Genomic DNA, 24,322 nt, shown 5'->3' with positions numbered 1-24,322 from the left:
ACCTAACTCTATCCCATTTGCTGTGGTTTATCCGTGTTCAGGGACCAGAGCTGCTGCTGGACCAAGCATTCCAGTTCTCGATGAGACTGTGCCCAGAGAGGCTGGGCCTCGCTGCATGGCCCCAGTGCCACCCACACAATCCATGCTGAAGCAGCAAAGTGTATAAACACCCATCCCTGAGCCAAAGGCCCCGCCTAAGAGCTGTAACCCTCCCCACCCCAGCATCCACTGGGCAGGCGGCTGTCACAGAGAATTCCAAGGGTCCTTCTCTTCACCTGTGGACCTCAGACTTCTCCTGCTGGGTCAGCACCACCTTCTGGAGGGTAAGTGAGATTTGTATAGGCCCAGAAAAAGAGGCCATGCCCTTGGATGAAGTTTAATCCCACCTCTGGGAATCTAGGCCTGAGGTCAGCAAACTTATTTCTAAAGAAGTCCAGACAGTAAATATTCTAGGCTTGCGGGCTACCAGATCCTTGTTGTGACAGCTCGACACTGCCAACGCAGCACAGGACCACCGTAGCCTGCACGTAAATGGATGGGTGAGATCTCCTGTCAACAAAACTTACTTATCAAAACAGGTGGTGGGCTAGATTTGGCCTGTAGGCCACAGTCTGTCAAGTCCTAATCCAGACCTTATAAGGCGGAAAATCCTAAATACAAAAGAGCCTCATTTGCATGAAGCAGTTCCATGCAAAGTAGGTACACTGGTGACCCCACTGTGCAACAGGAAGGGGCTGCACATCACAGCAGGGGGTGCCCAGGAACAGGTGCTCTGTGGGCTCCCTTCTGAGACTTTATGGCCTGAGCTCCCCTAACTCACAACAACCCTACGGAGTAGTTACTGCTAGTGGCCCCATTTTATATGTGGGGAAACTGAGGCACAGAGCAGTGAAGGCCCACATGCCTGTAGGTGGCCGAGCCAGAAACGGAAGCCCGGTAATCAGGCCAGAGCCCTGCTCCTAACCTACAGCCCAGGGAAAGCCGAGCCTCACAATGGCTTTGGTTCCACAGCAATAAATCTCAACGACGACAAGCAGGGATGACATGGAAAAGACAGACAGGGTTACATGAAACAAACAGGATGCGAATATGCCCTGGGCAAGCCCCAGAAGAACATCAGAAACATGGAAACTGAAGGAAGCCAGCCCCAAACGCTCCTAGCAGCTGTGCTTGGATGACGGGCAGCTTTACTTCTTCTCTGATTTCTCAAGTTTCCATAATGTTGCTTTTATAAGGTATTTCTTTGAGCATTAAAGAAGAAAAAGGCTCTGTGGGCTTTAGATTCTTTCCGTGAGCTGTGTGCAAATACTGTCAAGCCAGCCTCCTCTCTCCAGAGCACGGGCACGGGCCTGCTGAGACAGCCCAGAGCGCATTGCTCTTCCAGAAGATGGGCTGGACCTAACCCCAGCCTTCCCAATGAAACAGCAAGCGTTTCATCTGCAGAGGGGGCCCGGAGCAGCCTGGAAAGCGTCTGCAGTCAGAGGCCTTCAGCACCTCGCCAGCAGCCCCTTCCTCCATCCTGTTTATTCTGCAGTGAGGGGTCCTAATCAGGGAAAGTAAACTTCCTCTCTTCCTGCAGGCCCAGCTCCCTATCTCCCCTTCCTCTGAAAACTGCTCTCTACTCATGGAGGCAGCAGCAGCAATCAAGAAAAGCCAGGCTGAAACGGGCCAGTCAACAGGCCTCACCCAACGAGGCTGCCGAGCTCCAGCGAAAGCAGCAGCTCTCCGCGCCTCACCTGTGCCCGGCTGCCTTCCAGCTCCCTCTGGTTTCCCAGGACTACTTCCTTCAGGTCGTGCAACTCTGCACAGGCGGCGACGGCTCTGTCCACCTGGAGTCAGGGACCGGGGCAGGAGAGAGAGGACAGAGGCAGGGAGGGAGCAGGGCCAAGGAAAGATGGCAGGAGGCAGCAGAGAGGGGCAAAGAGAATGACCAGTTCAGACGGGAGGGCTGGGGAGGAGAGCTCCTCGGCAAGGGCAGCGAGTGCTCCCCACTGCTCCCACCCCCAGCTCTTTGCCCAGTCCCCACTCTCACCTCCTCCACCATCCTCCTCCCCTCGGGCACCATGTGGAGAAAGCTCTGGACCACCTCGAGCTGCTCCATGGACAGAGGCTTGGTCTTCACAGGGGCAGCCCTGACAGGCAGGGACAACAGCATAATCAGCGCTCCCGAAGGCTGCCGTCAACACCCTCCCATTCACCTGGACTGCACTGGACTACACGTTCAAGTTTCCCTTCCAAATCAGGTAGGGGAAACAACAGGCCTTTGCCCTGCTGGGGAAACCGAGGCCAGAAAGGTCAAGTGACTTTCTCCAGGTCACCCAGGGAAGTCCATGCAAACCAGGAAAGGAGCTGCCAATGCATGATATCCAGCTGTAGCTCTGGGTTTCTGATGTGTCCCCAGCATCCTGGGGAGGCCCGCCCCCTCCACCCCTCATCCCCGCAGCCCTTTGGGGCACTGGTTCCCATGCCACTCACTCCGGCCGCAAGGCAGTCCCACCACGGTGAAACAGGACGAGTGTGCCCAGAACCATGCCCAGGCTGGCCCTGCCCACGCCCGTCTGGCAGCTGAAGAGGAGAGCAGGGGGAGGCCCGTGGGCATCTTGGAGCAGCAGCAGGCTGGGGGTCTCCTGGGAAAGGACCGTGAAGAGCAGGGAACAGTGTGACCAGAAAGCCCTCAGCTGAGGACCAAGTTAGGATGCGGGTGGAGGGGCATCATGTCATTGATGCCTCCCCCGGTCTGTGGCAAGATGGGGACAGACCAGCAGCCTCTGGAGCAATCCCATGGCTCAGCCTGCTCCACCAGCCCCAGGAGCACAGGCCCTGCCCCTTTCGCACACTCCAGGGGGCTCAGCGAGGCCCTGGAGGTGAGAACTACTCAGAGGGTACTCAGGGCCGCAGCTACACTGCTATGCAGTTTACATTGCAGATTCAGTACGGCGACCTCCCAGGGGCGCATAGACTACAACACGGGTCCTCAGGAAATACCAGCTGCAAACCCACGGGTAAGAAATTGTAGCTCTAATAAAGAAATAGGAACCTGAGACCTAGAAGAGTTAGGAAATTCACCCAGGATCACACAACAAAGTGAGGAGCCGAGCCACAGCCAGAGAGCCCAGTCCTGCAGACGCTCCGTGCTGGGCTCTGTCCTTAGACAGTATACAAGTACACACACACACAGACACACACAACCCCCTCGGCCTTCCTCCAGGAGACACACCACCCAAGCACCTCCAAGGAGACAGGGCCCTGACATAGGCTCACTCTCCAGGCACCTGCGCACCCACCACTCCTCCAGACCCCACTCACCCGGAGGACACTGACAAAGGCATCGAACTGGGCTTCCAGGGGGGCCCCTTGCTCTGGCAGGGGCAGACGGTGGTACCTGCCGGGTAACAGGGAACAGCCCATCAGGTAAGCCACACACCCCATACCCCAGACATCCACCATTCCCAGGGGAGACAGAGGCATGGGGGACTCAGCCCAACATGCAGACAGTGAGACTGAGGCCACACCAGGAGAGCAGGCCCAGGGAGCACCCATGCCCAGCACACTGGGGCCTCCACACAGGCCTGGCCCCCAGTACCTGTAGGAGGGCTGCAGGAAGAGGGGCCTCTTAAACACCTCCTCGGTCACGTGCACGTCGTCCTCACCCCGGATGGCCACGGCGTGGGGCTCCCCCCGCAGGTCCTCGGTGTTGTGGTACACAAAGTACTTGTTCTCGCTCAGCTGGGCAAAGTCGTGGATCTAGACGGAGGCCAGGGGCCAGAGGGCCATGACGGACCTTGCTGGCTGAGCTCTGTAGGCGCCTAAGCCACACGGAGGCCGTGGACAGGCTGCCTGCCCTCCAGGGAGAGCTACAGCCAGAGGCGCTTTCTGCGCCCTGGCGGTGCTGGAGGGACCGGAGGGACTGCTGGCCCGAGGGCAGCCAGCTATGCCTCAGCTGCTGCGTCCCACCCCGCGGTCAGGCTCGGAGGGCTCTGCCCGGTGGGCAGCAGGAACTGGCCAAACCGCCAGACTGAAGGACAGGAGGAAGCTGGTCAGCTGGGAGCTGGAGGGGGCGAGGCCTGAGGAGGAGACGGGGAAACGACCACAGCCAGCGCGACCTCTGCTCCTGCCTGGGGATGTCTCAGAGGAGGGGGGACACCATGACCTCTATACACTATTAACACAGCTCTGTGGTGTGTGAACAGCCCCAGAGACCTGGACAAGTCCCCATGCTGTGAAGGAGGAGGCCAGAGGAACCTCAGAAACAGAGGCCCAGGGAGAGAAGCGGCCCAGCCCAGGCCTCACGGCTCACGGAAGGCTGAACCTGGTCTTGGGACTTTCAGTCAAGTACTCTCTGCCCTCCACCTGACCCTTTTCTAAATAAGAATGCTGAGTTTGGAGGAGAAAAGCAGGGTGGGGAAAGAGCAGAGGCAAACAGAGCTGAGAAGAGAAGTCTTTACCCTGGTGCCCCTGAGCTGGCCTTGCAGCAGCCACTGGCCCAAGTGGGACAGCTAAGTGGGCAAGCATGAGCGGGTGAGAGCAGAGCGGGCTGGGGCTCAGCTCAGGTGCCCGAGGCTACCAGGAGGGCGGCCTCCCACCCACACAGGTGGCCCTCACCTCCTTCCGGATGGCCAGCTCCAAGCGCTCCACAGGGACCCCGGGTCCAAGGCCCTGGAGGTTCTCCTGAAGATTCTGCTTGTCTCGAGGCGTGTAGGGTACAAAGTCCTCAGCAGCTCGCAGAAACAGCACGGGTTCCTCCCGCACACAGAAGATGACACACTCCTGCCGGGCATCCGAGGAGGAAGGAGCCATCACCACTATCCAGCATGGACACCCGCTCCACCACCCCTTCCCCGGGCCCCCTCGAAGGCCCACCACCCCACTCTGCCCCTGCAACCTGAATCTTACCCCAGAAACAAAGCTCAGGCCAAATGCCACCAGCTCCTGACCCTCCCTCCTCTTTACAGCTTTCTCCCTTTATGGACTACAGGGTCTTTGCAGGTAGAAGCATGTCCTGGTCATTTTCATGTCCCCACAAAGCCTAACATAGAGCCCTGAGTAAATCAAGTGCTGATAAACATCAGCTGAAGACATGAATGCCCACCACCACCATGCAATCACTCACTCACTGAGCACCATACAGACAGAGGGAGCTGGTGGGCAGGCTCTACCCTCGAGAACCTGCTGGGACAATGGAGTGGGATCCAGGCTCAGCTAACACCCCCTCGTCACTCTGGTTCACTAAAGCCTCTCCATCTTCACCCAGGTTAAATCAGACTGCCCACTACGAGCCTGCAATGACAGTGGACCCTCCACCTCTGTCCTGGAGACGCCACAGCAGGCGGAGAGAGGAGTCATGCAAAGCAGACACATGGAGTCCAGAGGTCTGGGTTTGGGTCTTGGGACACCACTCGCGGGCTGTGTTTCTTATCCTCTCTGGGCCTCAGTTTTCTCCTCTGTAAAATGGGACAATAGCTGCCCCACCCATGTAGGGTCAACATGAGGATATAAGTCTTAGCTGTAATCATCATCCTATGAGTGTATAGAGGGGCTTCTGACCTCGGGGCTCCCATGTCCATAAAGGATAACACAATAAACACTTGCCCAGAATTTCCCCGTCATGCTGAGCACAACGACCATTGACTTTCAAGGCCTGGCAGCACCTGGCCCTGGTCACCAGTCACCACCTCCCCCATAATATGCCCAGGCCCCTCCAGAGCCTCTGCAGTTGCCCCTCCGGGAAACCCATTTCCCCAGATTTGGGGACTGGCCCCTGCCTGGGAAACGGCCATGCTTACCCGGTGTCCATCCTTCTGGAGTTTCTGGAGGACTTGCCTGAACCCCAAGAGGCTGGGCTGTCCCATGCCGAACACAGCAAGCCCGCCCCGCACCTGCCGGAAGTTGGGGGCCCCACGGCTCTGCAGGGTGCCCAGCATGTCCATCTTCTCAGTAACATCCCGCACCAGGAAGTAGCGGCCCTGGCAGGGGAGAGCCACAGGGGTCACTCAGATGCCGCGGGGACGTCTTCTACAGACAAGGCTCTACCCCAGGCCCCAGAGGATGGGGAGCAGGGAGATGGGGTGGGGAACATGGTCCTCAGGTTGTCTACAGCCTCGTGGGCAAAGTGATGCCAGCAGGGGTGTCATATAGCGTGGGAAGAGAGAAGACAACTCTTCCTGAAGGAGAACCAAAGAGGGCTTCAGGCCAGAGGTGGCATCTGAGCCAGGACTTGAGGGAGCAGAGCAGGGAGAAGCACTACAGGGACAGGGAACTGAGACCAAAGCTGCCTGCAGGGCGTGCCTACAGCCCCCAGGGCAGAAAACAAACATCTCTCACCCAGAGGCAAAGATCATGGAGAAGGGGTTCAAGTAGGGAATCACAGCTGGGGCACCAGCAACCAGCTAGGAGAAAAGTGTGAGCCACTTCCCAGGGGCCTGCAGTTATGCATAGGGGCAAGTCTCTCCCTTCCCCAGCTGGGGACGCAGACCACAGAGAAAAGAGGGGTCAGGTGGGAGCAGGAGGAACCAGGAGATTCATTCCCAGGCAAAAAGAAACCATGAAGTCATCTCATCCACCCGTTCACCCACCTCCCCATCCACCACGACCTCCCACCCAGACCCTCTTTCAACAAATACAGTTTAATCATCATGACTATCATTAATTCATTCACTGACTGTTTTTGAACACCTACATGATTACCCAAGCACCGTTCTAGGACCTGGGACTATAGCAGTCAACAAAACACATGAAAACTCATCTGCCCTTGGAGACTTTACTTTCCAGGGGATATTATAAGGATAAAAAAAAAAAAAAGACAGATCTAGATAGATGTACGTCTATGCCTACATCTCTATCTATGCACCAAAGAAGCCCTAAAGCTTCAAAAGACCATGGGATGACGATTTCTAGCCTGAGAAGAGCAGTCTGGGGCCCCAAGCCCTTCAGGTTCCCATGTGCGTCTTCTTTGGTGCTCAGAGAGGGGGGGGGGCGGGTGGCCAGGCTAGGGCCACATGGGAACAGAAGAGCAGGGTCCCCACAGGGCAGCGAGCACAGGCCCTAGGGTATCAGAGACTGAGAGCAAGTGGGATCAGGGTCCCAGAGGATGGGGTGAGGCAGAGAAGGAGGCCATGGGGAAAGCAGGGGGAGACTGGGGAGGGAGCCTGAGAGGAAGGAGGGCTGGAGGGGCGGGAGGCAGGAACGGAGAGAGGGGCAGGCCTGGCCTCACCTGCACCAGGTAGTGCTCGGGGGTGGCATCTGAGAGCCGGCCCAGGGTGTAATGGGCTTTGAGCAGCTCATCGTGGATCTGGAACTCCTCCTTGCAGTTGTACCTGCCGGGGCAGGATGCAGACGGCGTCAGGCAAGCACAGTGGCCAGGACACACTCCACGCTCACCAGGCCCACAGCAGGGCCACCCCATCCCACACATGCATTTATGACAGACGCTGCCTACTGTCCCCCAGTATCCACTCTCCCCTTCTCCCTCAGCAATAGTTCCCTGAATTTGTGACTGGGCCATCCAGCTGGAGACTATAAGTCCCAGCCTCCCTTGCACCTAGTATGATCATGTGATTCAGTTCTGCCCAGTGGGATGGGAGAAGTATGCAACTTCTGGGCCATTCCCTTAAAGAAAAGAAGACATACTCTTTCTACTCTTCCTTCCTTCCCTCTGGCAAGCACCCAAAAGTGAAGGCAGGAGGTAGATGCTGGTGATGGCAGGGCCACAAAAGGAGGAGCCTGGCCGATTATGGAGCAGGCATTCCAGCCTGGAATGCCTCCTGGACTTTTGTGTAGAGAGAAGCTGCCGTCTTGTTTAAAGCCTCCTTAAACAAGGCTTACTTTGGCCCCAGATGGTCCCTCCATCAGATTGTCTCTGAGAAGAGCCCCCACACTGACAATCCCACAGCACAGTGCAGTGCTTCAGGACACAGGCCTTGGGGCCTGGGTATGACTTTGACTCCACTGCTTTGAAGTTACTTAGTCTGTAGTCTCCAGGAATTCCCACCTCCTAAGGGCTGCCGTGAGAAGACAAAGCATCAGTGAAGTAACTGCTTATTTAGCACAGTGCCTCAGGGACTCTCATCATCTAGTAATCTAATTACTATTACAAGCAAGAGTTCTACCTCCACCCAGGGCCGTTTCAAACAAAACACAGATTTCTGAAGATGCTAAACCTGAGGGAGGGCTGTGCATTACAGACCCCAAATGCTTCTGTGCTGATTATAACAATGAACCAGACACAGCCTCCCAGGGCTCATGATCTGGGGTCTGACATCTCTTTAGAAAAGGATAGGCAAGGTGATGGAATGAGTAGGGTGGGGAGCACTAGACAGGAGTCGTGAGACCTGGGGTCCCTCAGCCAGCTCTGTCTCCCTTTCACACATGACCCATGGCGGGCAAATCCTGCCTTCCCAAAACTCCCAGTTTCTATATCTAGGTCAGTTTTCATACCTGATCTTAAAAACCTATTGATTAGATCAGGAGTCAGAAAACCTTTTCTACTAAGGACCAGATAGTAAACACTTTAAAGGCTTCCCCGGTAGCTCAGAGGTTAAAGCGTCTGCCTCCAATGCAGGAGACCTCGGTTCAATCCCTGGGTCAGGATGATCCCCTGGAGAAGGAAATGGCAGCCACTCCAGTATTCTGGCCTGGAGAATCCCATGGATGGAGGAGCCTGGTGGGCTACAGTCCACAGGGTCGCAAAGAGTCAGACACGACTGAGCAACTTCACTTAACTCACTTAGGCTTTGTGGGCCCCACAGTCTGCTACAACTACTCACCTCTACCACTGCAGCCTTAACCATCCTTTGATGATATGCAAATGAGTGGGCGTGGCTGTGTCCCAACAAAGACTTATTTACCAAAACAAGCAGTGACCTGATTTGGCCTGAAGGATACAGTTTGCCAGCCCCAGTTTTGGATGATTTTCTAAGGTCCCTTCTACCACAAACAAGCCACAACGCAAGGATCACTAGGTCACAGTTGGCTCTAGGAGGCACGCACAATACCACTGAAGTGGGTTTTTACAGCAGGCCAGAGAATGTTCTGAGCCACGCCATGCTTAAATTTTTTGAATGTCATCCCCACATATCCTGATAAGGAAACTAAGCCTTTATGAGAAGGGAAAAGGATTTGCCCAAGGTCACAGAGCAGGGGAGAGGCAGAGATGAGCCCAGGATTTCCAACACTGTGATCAAGACCCAAACCAAATTCTGTCGTGTGCTAGTCAAAAGACTACATATCAGGTCCCTTTTATTTAACATCTCCTTCCTCCCCTTATCACGAGCAAAGTAATGTATTATGATTACAGCTTTCCTGTCAGGCCCCAAGGCCAGCAGGCCGGATTTATCACTCCTTCAGTTTTCCTTACACAGAAAGCCCCATCTGCCAGGCCTCCACCAAACGTCACTCCATGGAACACATCCAGTTCTTAGCTAATCCTGTCTACCTTCCTCCATCCTGGAGGGGTCCAAAGGCAGAGAGCCCAGTGGGTGGATGCGGGGAAAAACAAGGCTTCCCAACTGACCAGGAAACAGAGCCAGTGTCCCCCGGCTCCCTGGCCTCAGGCTCTCGGCACCCGCTCCTTCCCCTGGCCCACAGGACACATGCAGGGTATCCAGGTCTCTCAAAGGACAGGGCCAGAACAAACCTGCAGCAGTCTCCAGGAAAGTCCCTGAAGGCCCTCCAGGAAAGCTGACCAACAGCTTCCAGCTTTTTCAGCCCAAGGCCCTATAACAGCCTGGTGTCAACCTCAGTTTTGAACCATAATTACAGACTGTGGGGAGAAAAACTCTAAATTTTATGTATCTAAGTAAAACAACGGAACTGAACTGAAGTACATAAACTTCCTTTTAAAAAGTTCAGCAAAAAATTACTTTCAAAAGAGTATCCCAACCTCCCCCCGGCCAGCCACTCCTCCCTTTCCTACACTCCTTGGCAACCACGACATAATCAGTAATATGACCTAGTCAGTTCAGTTCAGTCGCTCAGTCGTGTCCGACTCTTTGCGACCCCATGAATCGCAGCACACCAGGCCTCCCTGTCCATCACCAACTCCTGGAGTTCACTCAAACTCATGTCCATCAAGTTGGTGATGCCATCTAGCCATCTCATCTTCTGTCGTCCCTTTCTCCTCCTGCCCCCAATCCCTCCCAGCATCAGAGTCTTTTCCAATGAGTCAACTCTTTGCATGAGGTGGCCAAAATACTGGAGTTTCAGCTTTGGCATCAGTCCTTCCAAAGAATACCCAAGGCTGATCTCCTTTAGAATGGACTGGTTGGATCTCCTTGCAGTCCAAGGGACTCTCAAGAGTCTTCTCCAACATCACACTTCAAAAGCATCAATTCTTCAGCGCTCAGCTTTCTTCACAGTCCAACTCTCACATCCACACATGACCACTGGAAAACCATAGCCTTGACTAGTCGGACCTTTGTTGGCAAAGCAACATCTCTGCTTTTCAATATGCTATCTAGGTTGGTCATAACTTTCCTTCCAAGGAGTAAGCGTCTTTTAATTTCATGGCTGCAGTCACCATCTGTAGTGATTTTGGAGCCCAAAAAAATAAAGTCTGACACTGTTTCCACTGTTTCCCATCTATTTCCCATGAAGTGATGGGACCGGATGCCATGATCTTTGTTTTCTGAATGTTGAGCTTGAAGCCAACTTTTTCACTCTCCACTTTCACTTTCATCAAGAGGCTTTTTTTAGTTCCTCTTCACTTTCTGCACAAAGGTCATATCATCTGCATATCTGAGGTTATTGATATTTCTCCCAGCAATCTTGATTCCAGCTTGTGATTCTTCCAGCCCAGCGTTTCTCATGATGTACTCTGTATATAAGGTAAATAAGCAGGGGGACAATATATAGCCTTGATGTACTCCTTTTCCTATTTGGAACCAGTCTGTTGTTCCATGTCCAGTTCTAATTGTTGCTTCCTGACCTGCATATAGGTTTTTCAAGAGGCGGGTCAGGTAGTCTGGTATTCCCATCTCTTGAAGAATTTTCCACAGTTTATTGTGATCCACACAGTCAAAGGCTTTGGCATAGTCAATAAAGTAGAAATACATGTTTTCCTAGAACTCTCTTACTTTTTCGATGATCCAGTGGATGTTGGCAATTTGATCTCTGGTTCCTCTACCTTTTCTAAAACCAGCTTGAACATCTGGAAGTTCTTGGTTCACGTATTTCTGAAGCCTGGCTTGGAGAATTTTGAGCATTACTTTACTAGCGTGTGAGATGAGTGTGATTGTGCCGCAGTTTGAGCATTCTTTGGCATTGGCTTTCTTTGGGATTGGAATGAAAACTGACCTTTTCCAGTCTTGGCCACTGCTGAGTTTTCCAAATTTGCTGGCATACTGAGTGCAGCACTTTCACAGCATCATCTTTCAGGATTTGAAATAGTTCTGCTGGAATTCCATCACCTCCACTAGCTTTGTTTATAATGATGCTTTCTAAGGCCCACTTGACTTCACATTCCAGGATGTCTGGCTCTAGATGAGTGACCACACCATCATGATTATCTTGGTCATGAAGATCTTTTTGTACAGTTCTTCGGTGTATTCTTGCCACCTCTTCTTAATATCTTCTGCTTCTGTTAGGTCCATACCATTTCTGTCCTTTATCGAGCCCATCTTTGCATGAAATGTTCCCTTGGTATCTCTAATTTTCTTGAAGAGATCTCTAGTCTTTCCCATTCTGTTGTTTTCCTCTATTTCTTTGCATTGATCACTGAGGAAGGCTTTCTTATCTCTCCTTGCTATTCTTTTGGAACTCTGCATTCAGATGCTTATATTTTTCCGTTTCTCCTTTGCTTTTCACTTCTCTTCTTTTCACAGCTATTTGTAAGGCCTCCCAGACAGCCATTTTGCTTTTTTGCATTTCTTTTCCATGGGGATGGGCTTGATCCCTGTCTCCTGTACAATGTCACGAACCTCATTCCATAGTTCATCAGGCACTCTATCTATCAAATCTAGTCCCTTAAATCTATTTCTCACTTCCACTGTATAATCATAAGGGATTTGATTTAGGTCATATCTGAATGATCTAGTGGTTTTCCCTACTTTCTTCAATTTAAGTCTGAATTTGGCAATAAGGAGCTCATGATCTGAGCCACAGTCAGCTCCCGGTCTTGTTTTTGCTGACTATATAGAGCTTCTCCATCTTCGGCTGCAAAGAATATAATCAATCTGATTTTGGTGTCGACCATCTGGTGATGTCCATGTGTAGAGTCTTCTCTTGTGTTGTTGGAAGAGGGTGTTTGCTAAGAGAACCCCAAAAGACAGCAGCTCTGCGACCCACTTGCTGTGTGACTCCAGACACACTGCTTAACCTCTCTGGGCCTCAGTGTCTTCCTCAATGGAAGCAGATTGGAGACGTTAAGTGCTGTATGCCACCACCCCTCCAGGCAGCTCCCCCCAGCCATGCCTTCTGGGGACAGGGTCATACTTGTCCTGCCACTCACGTGATCACGACGGGGGCCACCTTGTTGGGGATGATGGACTTCGCCTTACTGTTGTGCAAGCCTGTGGTCTGGAAGGAGTGGACGCTGAGTGAGTGCCGACCATCCATCGAGCCACCGTCCTGGAGGCCCTCAAAGGGGGCGCTTGCCGAGACCGTCTGCTGGGCTGTGCTGGCTGTTGTACCCATAGTCTGCTGGCAGCCTCAGGACCCAAGACCTGTGGGGTAAGAGGAGGTGCGATCAAGGAGGGGATGGGAAAAGCCACAGCAGGAAGGGACCCAGCCCACCCCTCACCTCTGCCTGTGAACACAGTCTGAGGCCCAGAGAGGGCCTACTCACCCTGCAGCTGTCACTCAGCAAAACACGTGTTGGGTGAGGCCTACCCTGTGCCTGGCCCTCTGCTACTGCTTTGGGGAGAGTTATGGACATGGACAGATAACAGATACAGCCCTGACCCCTTACAGTTTACCCCTCCCTAGTGAACATAAGACAGAAAAGAGCTAACCATCCCCACCAGGTCAGGACCCAAGGCTCCAAATACCTGGGTCAGGCCACATCGAGACCAGGCCTTCCAGATCGGGAGAAAGGGAAGGCTGTCACCAGAGGGAGAACCAGAGGCAGAGGGAAGTCTGGAGATGGCTTTGAAGGGTTTGGATGGGAACAGAACATAGCTGTGAATGTCACAAAAGAGGCCAGGGAAGTCCAGACGGGGTGAGTTCTCAGCAGATCAAGGCCCCTGAACTCTACATCAACAACCTCAGCATCAACAACATCTACATCACCAACAACATCTCAACAGCCAAAGCTTTTGCCCGACATCCGGCATGCCGGGCATCCTTGTGGTCTCACAATTCCCACCGCAGGGCTCTCTCCTAGGGAAGCAGTGAAGGATGTGTGCAGAGTGGGCTACAAGGGTGTTCTGCTGATCACAATGTTATTTATAGTAACAAAACACTGGAAATGGCCTGCAACCGGGGATTTGTTGAATAAATTATGGGGCATCTCTAAGGTGGAATGTTAAACAGCCTTAAAAATATATTGACTGATGTGGAAAGAAAGCTAGGCAACCAGAAGGGAAGAGGAACAGGCTGCAAAGCAAGCATAGGATATAATCCATTTTAATTCGTGAGCACAAATCAGGAGAAAGGTCTGGGAGGGCGAATACCAAGTCATCACCTGGTGATGAGATTACAGACAGTTTTTACTATCTCCTTTTTCCTATCTGCATTTTCTGAACACTGGGTAGTAAAACCTACTTAAAACATAAGAATGGCTGCAGAAGCAGGCCAGGAGAGCCACTAACAGCTGGCAGAGGGTGTGGGGAAGACTGGCTCAGGGGTCCGAGAACCAGGGCTGCTGGGAAGGGAAGGGGCTGGGAATTCCACACAGACTAAAGAAGAGGGCGACAGACATGGGAGACAGGCTCACAGAACTTTCTCAGAGCCCAGTGGCAGCTGGTCTCCACGGCACTGATGGCCCAGGATCAGGAAGGGGAGGGAGTTCCCTGCCTGCTGGTTCCCACTCCCACCTGCACCCTGAGAGCGTTAGTCGCTCAGTTGGGTCCAACTCTTTGCAACCCCATGGACTGTAGCCTGCCAGGCTCCTCTGTCCATGGGATTCTCCAGGCAAGAATACTGGAGTGGGTAGCCATTCCCTTCTCTAGGGGATCTTCTCGACCTAGAGATTGAGCCTGGGTCTTCAGCAATGACAGGCAAATTCTTTACCATCTGAGCCACTAGGGAAGCCCTCCATTCTGAAAGCACAGGGACAACAGTCTTTAGAACCTGATGACTCCCCTCTGCTCCCCTCCCCAAGCTGCCCTAATCTGGGCATGAGCTGTTCCCCACCATCCACACACTCCCAGCCCTGCCCTCTCATAAGCAGCAGCAGCACTTCAGGAAGTGGATGGTGGGGTCAGGAGTCAGCAAGGAGCCCGGGAAGCAGGTCACTCTGAAGGCTGAGCTCACCACACCCTCATTTCCCCAGGGGTCAGAGTTCCTGGTCCCAAGGCAGTGCTCCCCAAGCCTTCCAGGGCGATGCCCTCAGGCTCCCCCTTCCCAGAGTCACCCAGACAGAATAACTGTTCATTCTGTCCCCCCTCAGCACCCCAACCACTGCCTCTCCTTCCCCAGTCTGGAAGGGGTCCCCTCTCTCTCCAGTCCAGCCTTGTCATCCTTGACAACTCCCAGCAGGCATGTGACAGGTCTGCTAACATGCACACCTTGTGTTTATAAGAGCCTTGTCACAGCTCTCCACACCCAGGCCAATCTCTCTCTCTCATTTTTCTCTCTTTTCTTCTTTTTCTTGGTACAAGGTGCAAGGACTAAGCCTTTATTTCCAAACAGAAACTCAGGCGCTCAGAGAAGGTGAAGGGCCCCACAGTGGATCTCCTGCTGACTGTCAGCAGAGCCAGAACCTTCTCTCCATGGCTCCTCAACGTTCCCCAGACCCCTCTCAGCAGCCTGGGCCAAGGAGGCATCGGGCAGGGTGGGTGGGGGTGAGGGCAGGAACAGCCACCTCCAAGAATGGGCTCGGTGGCTGTCCCAAAGGAGGGAGTGATGGACGGGCCATGGGAAAGACCTGCAGGAGGCAACAGCTGGCTTCAGCTGCCAGGCCAAAGCCGAGCCCTGCTCCCACGGGGTGCGGCTGGGCCTGACACCTCTACCTCGCCGCCCCCACAGCTCCAGCTCTAGTCTCTCACAGGCTTCAGAGGCGATGACAGGCCCCAGCCGGTCCCTGAAAGGACGGCCCAGAGACAGCACAGATGTGCACAGCTGTAGGCTGCAGAAGTGGGGGAAGGACCGCAGCCTCTGAAAGCTGACCTGTCTCCGAAATATCTACAGGAGGGGGAAGCCCCAGGCTTCCCAGGTTTCTCCCTCTGCAGCTCCCCCCCAAAAATCTCTTTCAACTCGGTCTAGAGTGAGCCTCACCAGTCCAGGGCCCTTCATCCTGCAGGCCCCATGCTCTGGGGCCTTCAGCAACTTACATTTCCCCTCTGGGCCTCACTGTCCCCATCACAAAGTGACAGTGAAGGATGAGATAGTCTAAAGGCCACTTCCACATGGGTCTGGCTCCTAAGATTGGCAGTCCTAGTGGTGATACCACTGCTATCCACGGTCAGGGCCAGGGGCCAGCAAGGGCAGATGTGGGGGAGGTCCCTACTGCTCAATCCTCTGCTAGACGGAGAATCAGGGGTAGACTAGGATGAGACTAGACAGTAAGATAGGAGGACCTATGAGCCTGGATGGTTTGCAAACATTTATGCCTTAGTTTCCTAACTTCTGACTAAAAGCAAGCATTTCCTTCAATCACGAGTGAAGGCTGCCCCTGTCGGAGCCCAGGACATAGTCACCATTGAGCTCAGAGACATTTTCGCATCACACAGTGGCTCTGCAGGCATCTGGAAACGTGGCTTGTTCTCATCACTCCCTTCATACCACCACATAATGATCAGACCCAGGACCACTCTGGTCTCAGTTTCTCCATCTCTGTTTCAAACCACCACCTCCCCTCTATCCTTTGTCCTGGACATGACACAGAAACCATGATCTCCAGCTTGTCAAACCCTGTGAGCTTGGAAAAGATGAATGGTGGCTATTCCAAACCAGAGTCTGGCTCTTGCAACTGAAGCAGAAAGCTGGACATCTGCTCCTGAGCCAGCCATCACCCTGCCCCATTCCTTTCTTTGCCTTTCCTGCCCACAAGACCCTCTTGCAAAATCCTAAGCCCTGCCTTAAGGAATGCTGCGACCACAGGAACCTCCACAAATGGCCATCACCAAAGCACAAGAGCAGATTCAGAGTAGCTATATCCCTGGAGTCAACTAGTCCAAACTTCCCTTTCTACAGATGAGGTAACTGAGGTCCAGGGAGGAAAAGCGGTGAGCTCCAAGTCATAATGGAAGAGGTCATAAGGAAAGAAGGGGGACCCAAGGCCCCTAGCCCCCATCCCAAGTCCCCTGGCTAGGCATGCTGACTCCAGCCTGAGGCAAAGGGGAGCCTTTGTTGTGAGCGCAGGGAGATTGTGCTGGGCAGACACTATACCGCTGGCCAAGTCAGGGGCTGTTGGTGAGTATGTGTTTCCCATGCCTACCTGGGGTGAACAGAAAGGGGAGGGGATTAACAGGTACCTGAGATAGCCAGTGATCTTGAGTACTGACCCAGGGGCATGCCAGGAGGACCAACGGGTGGACCTCTGACAGCAAAGCACCTAACATATCTCATTTATTCCCAACCCAATAGCAAGAGCCGACTCATTGGAAAAGACCCCGATGCTGGAAAGTTTAAAAGCCGGAGAAGAAGGGGATGACAGAGAATGAGATGACTGGATATTTGAGCAAAGTCCAGGAGACAGTGAAGGACAGGGAAGCCTGACAGGCTGCAGTCCATGGAGTCGCAAAGAGTCAGAGATGACTCAGCGAATGAATAACAGCAGCAAGAAAAAAGAGGTGCCAACTCTTACAACTCAGTATTAAGTTAACAGAATATCCAATTTAAAATGGCAAAGGATTTGAAGGCACATACGGATGCCAAATAAGCATATATGAGTTGTTCAGCATCTTACATCATTAGCAAAACGCACTAGAATGACGAACTTGAAAAGACCAATCATATCGAGTGTTAGTAAAGCTGGGGAAGAGCTGGAGACACGGTGCTTACGTGTGATGTCGCATAGCCACTTTGGAAGACAGCATTGTAGTTTCTTACAAATTGAAACACGCACGTAACTCAGCACTTCCACTCTCAGGTAGCTAACTACCCAAGAGAAATGAAACCATGTCAGCATTATTCATCATAGCCCCAACAGAAGTCAACCCACAAGTCTATCAACTGGTGAACAGATGAAAAAAAGGTGCACTTTTATAGAATGAAATTGCTGTTTAGTCGCTAAGCTGTGTGTGACACTCTTGCAACCCCATAGACTGTAGCCCACCGGGCTCCTCTGTCCACAGGATTTCCCAGTCAAGAATACTGGAGTGGGGTGCCATTTCCTTCTCCAGGGGATCTTCTCAACCCATGGGCTGAACCCACATCTCCTGCATTGGAAGGCAGATTCTTTACCCCTGAGCCACCAGGGAAGCCCACAACAGAATACTACACAGCAATTTTAAAAAAGGAAAAAGTAACTGATATACACACGACATGGGATGAACCTTGAAAACATCATACTAAGAGAAACACCAAGCCTCAGAGACTTCAAACTATATAGTCCCATTTGTATGACAGCAAGCAAAGGTAAAACCCTATGGGCAGAAAGCTGATGGATGGTTGTCAGGGACACGGGAGTCCAACACACAGGGGCTTGAGGGCACCTTTGGGAGATGGAATTGCTCCATATATTGAATAGGCTGGTTACATAACTACACACATTAGGCAATGCTGAACTGTACACTTAACATGGGTGAATTCTGTTGTATGAAGTTTACCTAAATAAATGTTAAAAACAAGAGGAGCTCGCTCCTTCCCATCACCTCTTCCTCCTTAACTCCAGAACTCAACAACTGTGAAACCTCAAAGCTACCTCTCTGGACCTTAGTTGCCATGTCTGTGAAATGGGGACAGTGGTAGTACCTCCACTGCGGAGTTGCCATGAAGGGTAAACAATAGAGTTGATCCCTGAACAACACGAAGGTTAGAGACGTTGACCCTCCATGCAATCTAAGGTATGTACCGAGTATATGGATCCAACCAACCACAGACTGCACAGCAGGTATCTATGAAAAAAACTCACACATAAGTGAACCCACGCAGTTCAAACTTGTGGGGTTCAAGGGTCCACCGTGTAATTAGACAAGCCTGCAGAACAGGGCCTGGTCAGTGAGTACTCCATAAAAATCAGCTGCTAGCATGCATGTCAGACTAACACCCATCAATCAGACTCTGGAGCTGCGCTGTGCAATACAGTAACTGCCAACTGGGATGCACGGCAAGTGTAAAAAAAACACTGGGTTCAAAGACTTAGTACCAAAAGGGTGAAGCATCTCATTAACAACTTAGTATTGTTGACTATATGTTTAGTTCAGTTGATTATATGTCAAAATTATAGTCTTTTGATATTATTGGGGTTAAATAACATATGTTACTGAAAGATGATGCTGTGAAAGTGCTGCACTCAATATGCCAGCAAATTTGGAAAACTCAGCAGTGGCCAAGACTGGAAAAGGTCAGTTTTCATTCCGATCCCAAAGAAAGGTAATGCCAAAGAATGCTCAAACTACCACACAATTGCACTCATCTCACACGCTAGTAAAGTAACGCTCAAAATTCTCCAAGCCAGGCTTCAGCAATACGTGAACCGTGAACTTCCTGATGTTCAAGCTGGTTTTAGAAAAAGCAGAGGAACCAGAGATCAAATTGCCAACATCTGCTGGATCATCGAAAAAGCGAGAGAGTTCCAGGAAAACATGTATTTCTGCTTTATTGACTGTGCCAAAGCCTTTTACTGTGTGGATCACAATAAACTGTGGAAAATTCTGAGAGAGATGGGAATACAGACCACCTGACCTGCCTCTTGAGAAATCTGTATGCAGGTCAGGAAGCAACAATTAGAACTGGACATGGAACAACAGACTGGTTCCAAATAGGAAAAAGAGTATGTCAAGGCTGTATATTGTCACCCTGCTTATTTATCTTATATGCAGAGTACATCATGAGAAACTCTGGGCTGGAAGGAGCACAAGCTAGAATCAAGATTGCAGGGAGAAATATCAATAACCTCAGATATGCAGATGACACCACCCTTATGGCAGAAAGTGAAGAGGAACTAAACAGCCTCTTGATGAAAGTGAAAGAAGAGAGTGAAAAAGTTGGCTTCAAGCTCAACATTCAGAAAACGAAGATCATAGCATCCGGTCCCATCACTTCATGGGAAATAGATGAGGAAACAGTGGAAACAGTGTCAGACTTTATTTTTTTGGGCTCCAAAATCACTACAGATGGTGACCGCAGCCATGAAATTAAAAGACGCTTACTCCTTGGAAGGAAAGTTATGACCAACCTAGATAGCATATTAAAAAGCAGAGACATTACTTTGCCAACAAAGGTCCACTAGTCAAGGCTATGGTTTTCCAGTGGTCATGTATGGATGTGAGAGTTGGACTGTGAAGAAAGCTGAGCATTGAAGAATTGATGCTTTTGAAGTGTGGTGTTGGAGAAGACTCTTGAGAGTCCCTTGGACTGCAAGGAGATCCAACCAGTCCATTCTAAAGGAGATCAGCCTTGGGTGTTCATTGGAAGGACTGATACTGAAGCTGAAACTCCAATACTCGGCCACGTCATGCAAAGAGTTGACTCATTGGAAAAGACCCTGATGCTGGGAGGGATTGGGGGCAGGAGGAGAAGGGGACGACAGAGGATGAGATGGTTGGATGGTATAACCAATTCAATGGACATGAGTTTGAGCAAGCTCTAGGAGAAGGTAAAGGACAGGGAAGCCTGGTGTGCTGCAGTCCATGGGGTCACAGAGAGTCGGACGTGACTGAGCGACTGAACTGAACATATGTTACTAAAATTAAGTTCATCTATTTAGTTTTACTTTTTTATGTGGCTATTTAAAATGACATGTGGGATTTCCCTGGTAGTCCAATGGTCATAACTCCGTGTTTTCACTGAATGGGGCATGGGTTTGATCCCTGGTCAGGGAACTAAGACCCCCATATGCTGCATGGCACAGTCAAAAACTTAATCAATTTTTTAAAAGTGACAAATATGATGAAACTATCACATTATAAACCATTAATTGAAAAAACATGTGGCTTACTTTCTACAGGTATCCCCCATCTTTTTGAAAGTTCGCTTTATGCCACTTTGCTCTTCCAAAAGACCTACATTAATAACTGTTTTCACTAACCAAAAGAAATCCAAAGAGGATTTTGCTTTTACAAAAAAAAAAAAAAAGTGGAAGATAAAAATAGCATTGAGCATTTGTCTTGCAGGAGACACAACAGAGGCCGTGCACCCTATGTGGGAAGAGTGGCCCCGCCAAAATCCTTCCCAGAGCCACTCTCTGCATCTCAGCATCAAGCCCCAGAGCTCCGAACCACAGGGCGAGCATCTGTGCTTTACATCCATTCATTTTGTGCGTCCATCAGCAAGAGGTGTCCTAAGGTCATTCTGTCTCCGCTTAACGCCATTTCAGCTAAAAAACTTCCAAAGAACACTACTTTCGGATAGCGGGGAAACCCATATTCCTGTTGGACGGTGCTACTGAGTCTCAAGTCCTCCATGGCCCCTGAAGGTCCCCCTTGGTCAGCTCAGACTCCTCAGAGTTGAGCCCAGTGACTGTGGCAGGTATGAACTTATAACCTTCTGTGTGGGGCATGAGAAAACCCCAGGAAGGCAGTGCTAGCAAATCCCTTCAACAGAAAAGTGAGAACTCCCCAATATCCTCACGCCTAGTTGGAGAAACAGTGATTTCAACTCAGTGTGATGGCTCAGATGGTAAAGAATCTGCTTGCAAGGTGGGAGACCTGGGTTTGATCCCTGGGTTAGGAAGATCCCCTGGAGGAGGGCATGGCACCCCACTCCAGTACTCTTGCCTGGAGAATCCCATGGACAGAGGAGCCTTGCGGGCTACGGTCCTTGGGGTCGCAAAGAGTCGGACACAACTGAGCGACTAAGCACAGACGCAGACAGAAAACTTAATGTGAAAGGCGGACTCTGGGGCCGAAATTCCCATCCCTACCGCGTGCTAGTCACGTGGCACGTGGCTTAACTTCTCCGGGACTCAGTTTCACCAACTATAAACTCTATAACCCCGACTATAACTCAGCTCCCTAACTGGATCATCTGGGGATGAAGTAAGCGAATGTGTTTAGGTGACACCTGCCCAGCTCAACACACAGCAGGGCACAGCTCACTAGCTGCCCTTCACATCACCCCAGATCCCAGGCTTCCTGTACTCTCTCCCCACCTTCTCCATATCCACTCCCTGTAACCACGGACTGGTACCAGATCTAACCCTCCCTGGCCAGGACCAGGGCCACATCTAGACACTGCCTATCAAAGGAAAGTCTGGAGGAATAAGTGGGCTCGGTAATCCCCTGGCTCTCATGCTGGGCAAACAAGAGGGCCGAGCGGGGCTGGGCCACAGCAGCTGCCCTGCTGTAGAAACACACAATTGTAAGTCTCCCCGTTTCACTCTGTTTTAGTAAGCCACCTAGGAAAGTTTCAATTTGCTTCTGGTCTTAGTCAAAAACCAAGAGAGGGGATTCCCTGGTGGCTTAGCGGTAAAGAATCTGCCTGCCAACACAGAAGACATGGGTTTGATCCCTGGTCCAGGAATAGTCCACAAGCTGTGGGGCAGCTAAGCCTGTGCACCACAACCACTAAGCCATTATTCTAGAGCCCGGGAGCTGCAACTTCTGAAGCCCACACACCTAGAGCCTGTGCTCCGCAATAAGGGAAGCCTCTGCAATGAGCAGCCTGCACACCACAGCTACAGAGCAGCCCTCACTCGGTGCAACTAGAGAAAGCCCACGTGCAGCGAGCTAGACCCAGCACAACCAATAAATTTTTTTAAATTTTTTAAATAAAAAAATTATTAAAAAAAAAAAAGAGAGAGAAAAGAACCAAGAGAGTCTAGCTCTTCTCTGGAGCCTTGGGCAAGTCCTCTCTTTGCTCTGAAAACCCAGCCGCATCTTTAGTCAGTCCAACTGCTCTGCCACCGCTGGTCACTGGCCCCTGACTAGTCTACCAATAGCAGCCTCCAGGAAAGAAGGCTTCCTCCTTCTCTCTGTCCCCCTGCCACCCATCCTCCAAAAAGCAGCCAAAAGGATCTTTAAAGCCCTAACTCACATCGTCCGCCCTACTTAGCTGCTTCCTCTTCTGTAGAGTGGGAGTCATAAACCCTGTCTCGCCTCCCTTAAGGGCTGTTGTCAGTAGCACAGATAGAAAAGCCACAGAGACACAGAAAGGCCCCAGCAGGCTGCAGGAAAGGAATAGTTACCATGGGAACACGGACGACCACAGGCAGAGGGCACTCAGGCGGAGGTCATGTCATTTCCGTCCATCACACTGTGACATGCAAAGCCCTCACCCCGGCAGACAGGCCCCAGCCCCCTCCCCTCGCTCTGATGCTCCAGCCACAGGTCATGTCCACCTCCTCCTTCCAACACCACAGGCCCTCTCCTCCTCATGAGCACCCACCACTCCTCTGCCTGGAACACCCTTGAGCTTGTTCACGCGGCTGCCCCTTCCGCTGGTCGTGGCTCAAATGTCCAGCCTCAGAAGCCTCTCTGAGGTCCTGGCAATACTGGCTGTCCACACTCCATCCCCTCAGCACTTCTGCTCATGACCTCCTTTTACTTTTCAGTTGCCTCACCAATGGGATTATGTCTACAGCAGTAGCCTCCCCAACTTCCCAAGAGCTGGTCGGTGCCTAAAGTGCCCACGGCTTGGCCCCAGCACCAAATCACACATGGGTCCCAGGAGATGCTCAGGAAACGTTTCTGAGATGAACACGTGACGACTTGGGGGCATCTTCCAGGACCACAGAAGAGCGCCTGACATCAAGGACCAGTCTCAGCCCACACAACAGGGTGTGGGGAAACATGCTCCCACCCTGGACTCTCTCACCAGGACTGCCCTCCTCCCCACCCTTCCACATCCTATCCGCCAGCTCCTCCAGGACCCTCTCCCTGACTACACACCCACCCGCATCTCTCAGCTCCCACTGCCCATTCTGAGCATCACAAAATGGGACTCTCCATTCTCTTCCACTGCATGCTGTTCCCAGCAGTGGGTATCCTATGTCCTGGGTCCCGCTGCCTGGCTCCAGGGAAGAACCAGACACACACTTGCTGAGGGAACAAATCAGCTCCATCACTTCACCCTCTCACCCTGGCCAGCTCCTTGTTGATAGGACCAAGGATGGTCCTCAACAAGCAGGCACACAAGGTGGAAAGATGTCTAAACATTATAGTATTTATTTCTGAGCTGGGGGAGTGAATATGGTTATTTATCTTTGCTTATTCACCACTTCGAAATCTCCTACAACAAACATTATTACTTTGGGAATGTTTCGCAACAGTTTCAAAGCTGGACAAAGGTCACAGCTCCCCACCCAGTGTAGCCAACACCTCACCCACCCCTAGTCCCCCAGTGCACCCTCAGCTCGGTGTCTGCCACCCGCGTGCCCTCTGCCTATGGTCATTCATGTTCCCATGATAATCATTCCATTTCTACAGCCTGGAGGGGTGTCTCTGTTGTTTCTCTGTCTTTGCTCCTGACAACAACCCTCAAGGCAGGTGAACAGGGTTTATGGCTCCCACTTTCCCAAAAGAAAACTGCTAAGCAGGGCCAGCTATGTGAATTTCCCCAGGCTATATGGCTTAGCAGAGGCAGAAATCTGGTTTCTGCTGTGTGGCCCATCACCTCATGTCTTTGGCAGGTCACCCAGATCCATCCCTTCACACAATCTCTGCTCCTTAGCCTCTTTAAAACTAGGATGAGGTCAATTCAAAAAAATTAAAAGAGGCTTCCCTGATTCAGTGACTAAGACTCTGCACTCCCAATGCAAGGGGCCCAGATTCAATCGCTAATCAGGAAACTAGTTCCTGCATGCCCCCACTAAAGATCCCACTGCTGCAACTAAGACCCAGTGCAGCCAAATAAGGAAATAAATATTTTAATGAAATAAAATGAAGCTATCTGGGATCTGAGATTGCAGGAGAACTTCACCAGCTGAATATCTTTCTGAAATGTTTCCATTTTTTCTAAACTGAAAAAAAAAGGTTTAAAATTAAAATCAGAAGGTGAATGAATGTTTGGAAATAATGCCATATGTTCAGCAGTGGGCTGCCTCTGTGAGGCGGGCCTTGAGTTCCAGACTTCGGCCTGCAAACAGTGGGGAGCCCCAAGAGATGGAACTTGAAGTGGGACAAAG

General features: G+C 51.5%; 1 protein-coding gene across 6 annotated transcripts in view; it reads right to left on the bottom strand.

The window, feature by feature from the left end:
- The window catches only part of PALD1 (phosphatase domain containing paladin 1), an 88,110-nt gene that overhangs the window by 30,104 nt on the left and 33,684 nt on the right, over nucleotides 1-24,322 (bottom strand). For 5 of the 6 annotated variants that reach the window (XM_027962460.2, XM_027962462.2, XM_060406589.1 and 2 more), the window contains 9 exons: nucleotides 12,443-12,656; nucleotides 7,211-7,313; nucleotides 5,784-5,963; nucleotides 4,603-4,767; nucleotides 3,584-3,744; nucleotides 3,307-3,382; nucleotides 2,476-2,627; nucleotides 2,033-2,132; nucleotides 1,737-1,829 (listed from right to left, as the gene is read on the bottom strand). In XM_027962460.2, coding sequence (XP_027818261.1) covers nucleotides 1,737-1,829; nucleotides 2,033-2,132; nucleotides 2,476-2,627; nucleotides 3,307-3,382; nucleotides 3,584-3,744; nucleotides 4,603-4,767; nucleotides 5,784-5,963; nucleotides 7,211-7,313; nucleotides 12,443-12,627 — 1,215 coding nt within the window. In that variant the 5' untranslated portion in view covers nucleotides 12,628-12,656. Of the gene's footprint in view, nucleotides 1-1,736; nucleotides 1,830-2,032; nucleotides 2,133-2,475; nucleotides 2,628-3,306; nucleotides 3,383-3,583; nucleotides 3,745-4,602; nucleotides 4,768-5,301; nucleotides 5,442-5,783; nucleotides 5,964-7,210; nucleotides 7,314-12,442; nucleotides 12,657-24,322 lie in introns of those variants that run through there. The other variant, XM_027962464.3, reaches the window with a different exon arrangement.

Source organism: Ovis aries, chromosome 25 (genome assembly GCF_016772045.2).
Source record: "Ovis aries strain OAR_USU_Benz2616 breed Rambouillet chromosome 25, ARS-UI_Ramb_v3.0, whole genome shotgun sequence".
Classification (NCBI taxonomy): domain Eukaryota; kingdom Metazoa; phylum Chordata; class Mammalia; order Artiodactyla; family Bovidae; genus Ovis; species Ovis aries.
Note: the sequence above shows the minus strand (reverse complement) of the source record. Positions and strands in the feature narration are given on the sequence as shown.